The sequence below is a fragment of the Macaca fascicularis genome, chromosome 9 (assembly GCF_037993035.2).
Source record: "Macaca fascicularis isolate 582-1 chromosome 9, T2T-MFA8v1.1".
Lineage (NCBI taxonomy): Eukaryota > Metazoa > Chordata > Mammalia > Primates > Cercopithecidae > Macaca > Macaca fascicularis.
Window position 1 is genome coordinate 113,278,735 of NC_088383.1, and position 12,245 is coordinate 113,290,979.

General features: G+C 41.8%; 1 protein-coding gene across 16 annotated transcripts in view; it reads right to left on the minus strand.

The window, feature by feature from the left end:
- CFAP43 (cilia and flagella associated protein 43) overlaps positions 1-11,993 on the minus strand; it is a 108,589-nt gene extending 96,596 nt beyond the window's left edge. For 14 of the 16 annotated variants that reach the window (XR_012418193.1, XR_006689523.2, XR_010578087.1 and 11 more), the window contains exons 1-3: positions 11,834-11,993; positions 10,228-10,481; positions 4,688-4,784 (exon numbers count right to left, since the gene is read on the minus strand). Coding sequence is in view for 11 of the 16 variants with exons in the window: in XM_045361478.2 (XP_045217413.2) it covers positions 4,688-4,784; positions 10,228-10,481; positions 11,834-11,898 (416 nt within the window). In the remaining 5 variants the exon portion in view is untranslated. The remainder of the gene's footprint in view (positions 1-4,687; positions 4,785-10,227; positions 10,482-11,833) is intronic. The other 2 variants (XM_074002654.1, XM_015456654.3) reach the window with 1 other exon arrangement.
- Positions 11,994-12,245: the final 252 nt, after the last annotated feature.

The window sequence follows — 12,245 nt, forward strand, 5'->3', positions numbered from 1 at the left end:
GTTTTGAGATGGAGTCTCGCTCTGTCACCCAGGCTGGAGTGCAGTGGCACGATCTCAGCTAACTGCAACCTCTGCCTCCCAGGTTCAAGTGATTCTTCTGCCTCAGCCTCCCGAGTAGCTGAGATTACAGGCACCCACCACCATGTCTGGCTAATTTTTGTATTTTTTGTAGAGATTGGGTTTTGCCATGTTGGCCAGGCTGGTCTTGAACTCCTGACCTCAGGTGATCCGCCCACCTTGGCCTCCCAAAGTGTTGGGATTACAGGCGTGAGACACCATGCCCAGCTGTGTGTGTGTTCTTTTAAGCACTCAGGAATTGCTATGGTCTGTTTGTGCCTGCCCCCAAATTTGTATGTTGAAATCCTAACCCCAATGGTGATGGTATTGGGGTATTGGGACTTTTGGGGAGTGATCAGGTCAAGGGTGCAGCGCCCTCATGATTGAGATGAGTGTCCTTATAAAAAGAGATCTAGCTCATCCCTTCAACCATGTGAGGACATGGTGGAAATTATCATCCATGAATCAGGAAGCAGGCCCTCACCAGACACTGAAGCTCCTGGTGCCTTGATCTTGGACTTTCTAGCCTCCAGAATTGTGAGAAACATTTCTGTTGTTTATAAGCCACCCAGTCCATGGGATCTTGTGACGACTTACTAAGACAGGGACCAGCTTCTTTCGTTTTCCTGCTGGTTCCATTTTTAAGGAGTTATATAAAACCATCTTACATCTCACAATCTGTTTGAAAATTCTGCTTTAACGTCTCATATCTCTGAAGTTTCAGTCTCTTTCTTTAAAATGAGGACCATCATAGATGTCTCATGGGGGTTGTTGCAGCGGGGAGGCAAGGATTAAATGCACTAACCCATTGGAAATCTCAGTGAATGCCTCTCTAATGAAACTGCTGGTGGTAGTATGGCTGGTGTATAGCACATTGTCTTTGCTTATGAAGCCCAGATATCCCAGACCCCACCAGCCTGGGACTACAACCATGAGACCATTCCCCACCTATTTTAGATTCTTTTTCAAAGTTGTTATTTTTAATTACACAAATAATATATTAATCCATTCTGCTCTTTTAAAACATTAGAACACAAAGGTAAAGTCTTTTTAGACCAATTTATTTCCAGGAGTCAAATAATGGTACTTGAGCTCCTCCTGGTCTGACTTCCAGAAGTTCACCTCTTTTGAACTTTTACTAAATTATTTCTGGGAGTCCCCAGGGTCCACAGACTAACTGCTGTCACCAAGTGAGATGCATCCTATGCCCTGTTCATCTTCTAGCTCCCTCGTGTTTAGGCCCATTGCTGGCAAAGCTACTTGGTGAAGAGGACTATTGGGCCTCATCACAGGATTAAATCCCATTCACATTTCTATGCAGCACCCAAGGGTGCCATCAGGGTTGCTCCCAAAGCTTCTGATCTTGGGTTTGCAGAGCAGAGGCTGGAGGAGGGTCTGTCTCACAGCTCTGTTCATACTGATTCTTGGGCCCCAGGGCACCTCTGCTGCCACAGGGCCTCACTGAGAATTTTCTCATGATAGAGCAGTGTCTGGTCCTCCCCACAGCATCTACCCTATCCTCCCCTGCCCTCCTCACTCCTGCCCGCTTGTCTCTCCCCCTGACTCAAATTTCTTAAACAGAAGTGCACATGAATATTAAGACATGCAAACAAATCTAGGCGAAGGGTTGGGACGGAGAGGAGATACTACCTACCCATAGTCTCAGTCTCACTTCAGTTTATCAAAAATGCCCCCTACAAAAGGCTCAGATATACCTAAAATGTACCTAAGAAGAGATACATTTTATATCCAGCAGGAAGCAGGAGATACAAATTTACTGAACGAATTAAATCCAGTGAGCAAACTCAAATGCTTACAGGGGCCAGGAAGTTAATGTAAATGAACGAAATGTACTGAGTATAAACACTTCTAAGACAGGGGTTGGCAAGCTCTTTCTATAAAGGACCAGACAGTAAATCTTTTTAGCTTTGCAGACCATATATGGGCTCTATTACAACTCAAGTCTGCCATTATAGAGCAAAAGCAGCCATAGATAATATATAAGCAAATAAGCATATTCCAATAAAACTTTATTTACAAAAACAGGCGGTGGGCCAGATTTGGCCTATGGGCCATCGTTTACCGACCCCTGCTTAAGGTGGTGGGCATCTAGAATGAGTACCTACTTACTAGCCCACACCAGACTGTGACCATGTGGGAATACAGGTCCAGGGTTGCCTGTATTTGAGAAAGGCTATACAGATAACTTTTTCTCTAAATTTTTCCAATTTTAAAAATACTTTATGGCCAAAACAAAATATATTGGTGGCCCAGAATTAGCCTAAGAATCATCACCTTTGAAACTCAGACTTAAAATAAATATAATATAATAGACACTATTAGGTATGATGCATACTTTTAGTCAATGAATTATTAGAAAAACCATATTTAGGAGATTTTGATATATCCACTTTACAGAGGAAGAAACGAAGGCTCAGCCTTTCTAAGATCACACAGCTAGTAATTTGTGGAGCCAGGATTCAGGTCTAAGTCTGTTACACTAACACATTTGTGCTCATTCCACTTCACTGCTTTTTTAACATTCACAGATTGCATTTAGGAAGGACAATTGGAGCCTTCTGCTTTTGGAACTATCAGAATTTATGCACTTGTCGTCTCTCCCCAGCTGCTTCCTATCTTATGTATCCAGAACTGTGAGATGATACGTTTCTGTTATTCGAGACACTCAGTTTGTGATACTTTGTTACAGAAGCCCTAGCAAGCTAATACAGTACATCCATCAGCAGGTGAATAAAGTATGGTATATCCATACCATGGAATAGAAAGGAATGACTATTGACACATATATGCAGCAACATAAGATAATTTCAAAATAACTATGCTGCATGAAAGAAGCCAGACAAAAGAATATACACTGTATGACTCCCTGTATATGAACTACCAGAAAATGCAAACTAGAGTGACAGAAACCACATCACTGACAAAGGCTAATAAGGAAGCTCTGAAGGAACACAAGGAAACTTTTGGGGTGATGGATGAATTTATTTATTTATTTAGAGACAGAGTCTTGCTCTGTCACCAAGGCTGGAGTGCAGTGGCGCCATCTCAGCTCACTGCAAGCTCCGCCTCCTGGCTTCACGCCATTCTCCTGCCTCAGCCTCCCAAGTAGCTGGGACTACAGGCGCCCGCCACCACACCTGGCTAATTTTTTGTATTTTTAGTAGGACGGGATTTCACCATATTAGCCAGGATGGTCTCGCCTCCTGACCTCGTGATTCGCCCGCCTCAGCCTCCCAAAGTGCTGGGATTACAGGCACGAGCCACTGCGCCTGGCTGATAGATGTATTTATTATCTTGATTATGGTGACATAAAAAAATTTTATGGCCGGGCATGGTGGCTCATGCCTGTAATCCCAGCACTTTGGGAGACAAAGGTGGGTGGATCACCTGAGGTTAGGAGGTCAAGACCAGCCTGGCCAAAATGGTGAAACCCCATCTCTACAAAAATTAGCCAGGCCTGATGGCGGGTACCTGTAATCCCAGCTACTCGGGAGGCTGAGGCAGGAGAATTGCTTGAACCCGGGAGGCGGAGGTTGCAGTGAGCTGAGATCGTGCCACTGCACTCCAGCCTGGGCACCAGAGCAAGACTCCGTCTCAAAAAAAAAAAAAAAAAAAAATTGCATAGACTAAATGTGGCTCCCTGAATCTAGGTACTTACATTTTTGTATAAGAAATGTTCCTATGTTATCCTTTAGTCATTTCTGGAATATTCTGTACTTCCCCTTAATAAGAAAAATATCCTCTTGAAGGGGCTTATATCATGGATAGAAAACGGAGTACAGCCTTAAAGTTGGTCACATGAAATGATCCAGGAAAGACAAGAAATGTGTCTTAACCACAGGTATTTCCCATACAGCAGGCAAAAGTGGTATTATGTTCCACTCTCTGAATTGTTCTAATGTCTCTAACAACAATTATGTTAAACTGAACTCTAATATAGAGACCATCTCAATTTCAATATTAGCAGGAAACTTGCGAACAACTCCAAGATGCCATTTATTTTTTTAAGTGAAACTTTATGTATTTATAAATATATTCTCTATCTGATAATATATAAAGCATGTTAATAAAAGAGAATGACAATAACTAATTTAGTTCTTACATAGTTTTTGCTCTGACTGCCAAATTTTATGCCTAAACATAGCAACTGTATGAAAACTTATGATTGGGATTTTTTTCCTTCATATTTCCTTGTTTCAGATTTTTTTTTTTTTTTTTTTTTGACACTGAGTCTGGCTCTGTCGCCCAGGCTGGAGTGCAGTGGCCGGATCTCAGCTCACTGCAAGCTCCGCCTCCCGGGTTTACGCCATTCTCCTGCCTCAGCCTCAGGAGTAGCTGGGACCACAGGCGCCCGCCACCTCACCTGGCTAGTTTTTTGTATTTTTTAGTAGAGACGGGGTTTCACCGTGTTAGCTAGGATGGTCTCGATCTCCTGACCTTGTGATCCGCCTGTCTCAGCCTCCCAAAGTGCTGGGATTACAGGCTTGAGCCACCGCGCCCGGCTTGTTTCAGATTTTTGATGTCTATTTCCTTTGATAAAATCCAGAAAAGTAAGAGGAAAATGTAATGTAACCCAGTAAAAGGAATTCCACAGGATGCTGAAACTTACCAAAGGGCCAGTTCAAATTCTGGGAGAGAGGAGTAACTAGCCAGGTAGGTGCCACAGTAACTGAATGAAAGCAAAGTGTAGTCCAGGAGAATGTTGCCTAAAATATAAAATCCATTATCAGGATTTGATTATGTTAAGACCATGTTCAGTTAACTATGATCTTACAGTTTATTTTCCTTTGCTAATGATTTTCACATAATTCAAAAGCATTTAACTATTAGAATAAGAAAGATCCTGGCTAATTTCTAAGACCATGAACAGAAAGCTTAGAGCAAAGCTAAGACCCATTTGTAAAAGATATTAAAGTGAATTAAGACCATGAGGTTACTATCTCTAGACTTCAATGCAGAACTGAGCATACTGCACCATGCATGTCCCAGCATGGTTTGAAATGACCCAAGAATCATCTCATAAATATATGAGACATTGTAATTAGAATAGTTATTTAGGCATCTTTAAATATCTTGGGGAGTTGTAGTAATTCTAGCTTACTTCCTTATTTCTTTTATCTTGGCCCTTAGCTTAATATCTTCCAGCTTATGGAATGGCTATAAAAAGTGACCTACTCCTTTGTACCTATAGTTGATGAAAAGCAACATGAATTCCAAAGTCTTAGCAACAACATGGTTTAAAATGCATACCACGGGGAGGCCAAAACAAGAAGAGCCTGTCTGTGCTTCCCAGTACAGAGTGGTCTGATTTTCCCTCTTCTTCATCCGCTCTTCAGTGGGGTTGCACAGGTGCAAGCTTTGCCCTCACCTCAGTCTGTCTTTGTATGTTTATGTCTCTATTGCTTGTTCTGTGGATTTTTAATAGCTGTTTTCTGCTTTTTTTCTCATTCTCATTTTAATTGACCATAATATAATCCTGAAATTTTGCTTCTGTCATTTATTGAATATATTCAGCATAGTCTAATCAACAAAGAAAAAAGTGTATTTATTGAGATTCACTATAAAAACTAGTTTTTCTGTAGGCAGAGACCTTAATGATTTTTAAATGCTTGCTAAACAGATGTTTCCCTCCACAATTGAAGATGACCAACTTTAGATATTCTTTAAATCTTAGAAAATATGGTATTTGAAGAAAATGCCAAAAAAAAAGAGAGAGAAAAATATATTCTCTATAATCCTACCACCAAACTTGGTAAATTTCTTTCTAGAATTTTCTTCTGTGTTTACTTGAAAAAATACATACATATATATTTTCTTTAAATATAACTTTGCTTTTTATAGCTATACTAGCCATAGATTAAATATTATATATGAGGCTGGGAGAGAGAGCTCACGCCTGAAATCCCAGCACTTTGAGAGGCCAAGGCAGGTGGATCACTGAGGTCAGAAGTTCGAGAGCAGCCTGGCCAACATGGTAAAACCCCGTCTCTACTAAAAATACAAAAATTAGTTGGGCGTGGTGGCAGGCAGCTGTAATCCCAGCTACTCAGGAGGCTGAGGTTGGAGAATCGCTTGAACCCGGGAGGCAGAGGTTGCAGTGAGCCAAGATTGCACCACTGCACTCCAGCCTGGGTGACAGAGTGAGACTCTGTCTCATAATATATATATATATACACACACACACACACATATATATGATAATCCATTTTTTAAACGGAATTGGATTATAGTGCTACCTCAAGTTGGTTTTTAATTTACGTTATATTGACAATTTTATATTATCTTAACACTTCTTTAAATGTGTGATTTTTAATGTTTGCATAATACCCCTTTATAGTATATTTTATTTAACTATATCCACAATACTGGAGATGTAGGTTGCTCCAATCTTGTGCTATTATGACAGTGCTTTTTAAACTCTTTTGCATGTAAATCTTTGACTATATTTGTAACCATTTCCTAAAAATTGAATTCGTCTTGAAGCGAGTATACTGAGTCAAATAGAGTAAATATTTACTTCACAGAAAGACTCTACCAATATATAGTCCCACCTTCAGCAAATAAGAGTGCTACCAGTTTCACTGCATTCTACCTAGCAATTATGATCTTAAAAAAGTTGTGACCTTGATAGGCAGAAAAATAGCATCTTGGTTTAAATCACACTTTTTAAAACAAATCTTGAGACGAAACATTTTTTGATGTCTTTGGTCATTTGTAGTTTAGTGATTTGTCTGGGTTAATTTCTTTTCCATTGTTCTAAGAGGCTGTTTGTTTTGTTCTTGTTTCATTAATGCTCTGAAAATATTTGATCACATTTGTCCAAATATTTTACCCAGTTTATTATTTCCCTTTTAATTTTTTATGGTGTTTTGATGTTAATCAGTTTTAAATATATATACAATCAAATATGTCTGTCTTAAAGGTTTCGTTTTGTGTGAAAAGTTCTTCCCCTTCCTGGAATTACTCCTCTATTCTACTGTATTTTCTCCTCTCTCTCTCTCTCTCTATACATATATATATATATATATATATATATATATTTTTTTTTTTTTTTTTGAGACAGTTTTGCCATGTTGCCAGCCTGGAATGCAGTGGCGTGATCTCGGCTTGCTGTAATCTCTGCCTCCTGGGTTCAAGCAATTCTCCCACCTCACCCTCCTGAGTAGCTGGGATTACAGGCACATGCCACCATGCCCAGCTAACTTTTGTATTTTTAGTAAAGACAGGGTTTCACCATGTCGGCCAGGATGGTCTCGATCTCCTGACCTCATGATCCGCTTGCCTTGGAATCCCAAAGTGTTGGCATTACAGGCAGGAGCCACCGTGCCCGGCCTGTATTTTCTACTATGTTCAAGTGGATTTGTTATTTATATTGAATGCTTATTTTCATCCGATATAGACCATGAGTATCTAACTTGATACTTTTGTAAAAATATGCATTTTCTTAACACTACTGTTGAATAATCTATATTTTTTCTTTTTCCTTCTTCTCCTTATTCCTCCCTCCTCCTCCTTTTCTTCTTCCTCCTCCTCTTCCTCCTTCTTTTTGGTGACAGCCTCTTTCTTCATTTACTCAGCTTTTATATAATTTAGATTCTGTCCCAAGTCTTCAACTCTCCCACTGATCTGGTGATTCCTGCACCAATGCCACACTTCTAATTACTATGGCACCATAATATTAAAATGCCTTGCCATCATTCTCTTTCAAATTATTCTCATTCTCTATGTTTTATTTTCCCAGATGAATTTCGGAATCATTTGAGTACTCCTTGCTGTCTAAAACATATGATAAACCTACAAATTACTTTCTATGACAAATCTCAGAAATATATTTATAATAACCAGGCTTTCCATCCAGGAATATATTTCTATACATTTAAATATTTTAAATCAATGATTTTTGTAGTTTTCTTCACCTAGGTCACTCACACTTATTTTTTTTTTTTGAATTATTTCTAAGTATGTGTATCTTCTAATGGGTACTTATTGGGTACTTATTTCTTATTTCTAATGGGTACTTATTTCAAAACCAGCGTCTTACTGTGCATTCTTTTGTTAGTCCTAGCAGACTATTGCATTATCCATCATCTCCTTTCCTATAGCTATATTTTTCTTCAGTTTTATATTTTGTTGCATTGGCTAGAACTTCCAGGTTGATATTAAATAACAGTGAAAACAGGTCTAATTAATATTACTGATTAATATTACTGGGAATTCCTTTAGGGCATCATTATTCAGTATGACTCTTGGGTATTGGTTTGAACTAACTTTCAATTGGCTCAAACTGAACTATAGCCAAATAACCAACCTGGGGAAATTTTTAAGATAAAGTGTAGTTATGGTCCACCTAGATAGTTCCCAACATGTGAATGGGTTATGTTTTAAAAGTTGTCTTAAACTGTTGAGAATGCAAATTTCACCACAAACGAAGTATTATAGTGAAGTTCCCTGACTTCACCCAAATACTTATTTGACCCTTAAGACTACAGAGCTAAGTCCAGCCTCAAGCATGAACTTTCTGCCCATGGGGTGTCCAATGAGGGAATCATTAGCTGGAGGCTCCAGCAGATGTGCAGCAGCTCAGTATGGGTCAGCTGTATCTAAGAAGGAGTCAGTAGGCCGGGCGCAGTGGCTCACACCTGTAATCCCAGCACTTTGGGAGACGGAGGTGGGTGGATCACTTGAGGCCAGGAGTTCGAGACCAGCCTGGCCAACATGGTAAAACCCCATCCTCTGCCACAAACATTAAAAAAAAAAAAAAAAAAAAAAAAAGCCAAACACGGTGGTGCAAGCCTGTAATCCCAGCTACCTGGGAGGCTGAGGCAGGAGAATCACTTGAACCCAGGAGGTGGAGGCTGTAGTGAGCCAAGATCATGCCACTCTACTCCAGCCTGGGTGATAGAGCCAGACTCTGTTAAAATAAAATAAATAAAATAAAATAAACAGTAATAATTCAAATGGTAGGCAACATTGAGCACTTGGCATACATACATATACAATATATTATATAATTTCATCTATCATCATCACCACAGCCTTCACATTAGACACTATCTTTATCCCTATTTCATGGATGAGGAAATTGAGGCTCAGAGACTTGACTTTAGAAGCTATACAAACATTAATTCACCTGGATTTTCAACAAATATTAGGAAAGAAGAAAAATCATTGTTCTGAAAAAGGCGATAGTCTTCTAGTCCAGTGCTTCTCAAAGTTTAATGTGCGTATGAATCACCTGGGCAATTTTGTTAAAATGCAGATTCTGACTGAGTAGATCTGGTGTGGGAGCCAAGTTTCTGCATTTATAACAAGCTTCCCAGGTAACACCAATGTTGCTGGTAAACAGACCACACTTTGAACAGCAAGGCTTTAGCTAACATAATTAAATCCTCAGTGATCAGTTTGATTCCTTCTTTAAAAATGTGTATTTAAAAAAAAAAAAGGCCGGGCGCGGTGGCTCAAGCCTGTAATCCCAGCACTTTGGGAGGCCGAGACGGGCGGATCACGAGGTCAAGAGATCGAGACCATCCTGGCTAACACGGTGAAACCACGTCTCTACTAAAAAATACAAAAACTAGCTGGGCGAGGTGGCGGGCGCCTGTAGTCCCAGCTACTTGGGAGGCTGAGGCAGGAGAATGGCGTAAACCCGGGAGGCGGAGCTTGCAGTGAGCTGAGATCCGGCCACTGCACTCCAGCCTGGGTGACAGAGTGAGACTCCGTCTCAAAAAAAAAAAAAAAAAAAAAAAAAAAGCCAGACCAGGCATAGTGGCTCATGCCTGTAATCCCAGCACTTTGGGAGGCCGAGGCAGGTGGATCACTAGGTCAGGAGTTCGAGAACAGCCTGACCAACATGAAGAAACCCGCCTCTACTAAAAATACAAAAATTAGCCGAGCGTGGTGGTGCACACCTGTAATCCCAGCTACTCAGGAGGCTGAGGCAGGAGAATCACTTGAACCTGGGAGGCAGAGGTTGCAGTGAGCCGAGATCGTGCCACTACACTCCAGCCTGGGTGACAGAGCAAGACTCCATCTCAAAAACAAACGAACAAACAAACACCTTTCAAAAAAGAAATCTTCACATAATAGATTTAGTCAAATCTTTAAACAAAATCCTTCAATTATGGGCAGAGGAAGGGTTCTCCAGAATACCTTTCAATTTGGTCCTTCTGGTCAATCCTGGAAAGCTGTATATGTAGATGAGGGGTTTTAGCTTCCGGTCAGAAAAAGCCACAACTTCATAGGGGATGTTAGTTGCCACGACGCCCACAATTCCATTACTACACTGGAGTACAGTCTTGTTCTTGGTTTCAATATTAATAAATATTACATAGTTCCCACAAGGGTAGCAAATGGTGTTGTTGTTGACAAAATGAACATTCTGCTTAGGGAATCCTTGCACCCATCTTTGGGAAAAGATATGTCAACATCAATATAATACATTTCAAATACTTTTTTTTTTTTAAACAAAGCAAAGGGTCATCAAAATCTTTGAAACATTTCTATTTCCATGTCCTTTCTGCCCCCAGTTTCTAAGATAAAAGAACACACATGCTGGCTGTGAGATCCGTTTGAGTCAATGAATTATAGAAATTTAAATGTAGACCTAAAATCCCATAGGTCTCCCAGGCCTTCTTCAGATAACTTTTTCAGCAAAGGAAACTCTCTGACCAAACCTGAGAAAGTCTCAGAAGGACTTCTGGGGTCTTGTATTCTTCGAAGACAAAAAGTGCAAATAACAGACAAAAGAGCTTGATCTCAACACAATGGCATTCTGAGCCATTCTTTTATAATTAGTTTGATTTTTTTTAATGAACTGTAAAAAAAACTTTGCATAGGACAACCTGCTTTGTGGTTGTAAGCGGAGTAGGAAAATTGCTTATTTACACAGATAAAGAGTATGTGGCCATATTTTAGATTTAAAAATACAAATAAATGTAGAAAATAAAAGGAACGAAGTCGATGTGAATGAAAGGCTAGCACACAAAAAGAACATACTCTCAAGTAAGGAGTGTGTGCTAAGTGTGTGATAGAAAGAAGGAGAGGAGATGGAGATTCTATTTTTATTTAAATATTAAAGATACGCTTGAAGATGGTGGAAAAGGCAAGTGAAGGACACTGGTTTGGTGGGAAACCTCGAGACATTAGAGTGTCCAGGACTAGCAGGGGATGCTCTATAGGGTGGAGGTGAGGGCTGGGAGGAACACCCTAGAATGCAGAAAAAAAAATACCACCTATATCTGCGCAGTGCTTGATGCTTTTCAAAGGCCACTATAAATGCAAATAAATCCAAAGCTAGTGGATGGGAGTTAGAAGGATTCAAGGTCCTAACTTTGGAGGAAATCATCAAAGGTGGCAAGGACGGGATCCCGGCTGTCGCCGGTGGAGAGGGAGGGGGAGGGGGATGTGATCAGGGGACCCGGATCACTAGCGGGAATCCTGAGCCAGAAGGAAGAGATGAAGGGTGCAGGGGGCGTTGCTGGGTAAGGGAGGCGAGGGTGGGGGAGGGCGGTCAGGGTCGCAGAATAAGGAGTGGGAAAGACAACTGGGGACGGGGTCAAGGAACAAGTGGATGGGGAGCGGACAGGGGAGGTCACACGGGTAGGGAGGCTGCGAGAAGGCAATAGGGGCAGAGGGGAAGGGGTCGAAGCTGCAGGGAAAGCCGCCCCAAGGAACCGGAGGGAGAGGAGGGAGGAGGGGACGTGGGGCAGGAGGTTCCGCGGGACCCAGAGCGGTCGCGGGGCCGTGGACACCGCACCTCACGGACAGGGACGCGCCGCCGGCGGAGTGATAACCTTCGTCGCGCTCCCGGCCTTGCGCCATGGGCAGTGTTTTCCTCAGGCGGGAGCGGGCAGCGCACGCAGTACCCCAGGGCGGGTCGGTTACCTTTCCTCCGCCACCGGGCTGCCGACTGCGACGCCGCCACTGTGTACACCTGTATCCCGGAGACCGTAAGCCCCGCGCCCATTGGCTCTGTGCTTTGGCCCGCTCCCTCCTGGGCCGAGCAGACTGGTGGAAGGTCCGCCGCTCTCGGCCAATGGGTGAGCGACAAGCCAAGCGGGGGGCGGGCCCCTCCGAGTGTGGGCTGGAAAGGCCCAGGTCCGGGCCAATAATTGCAAGTAAGACTCATGCGTACAATCTCCGCGTTTTCGAAGGTCAGAGCGGGCGGA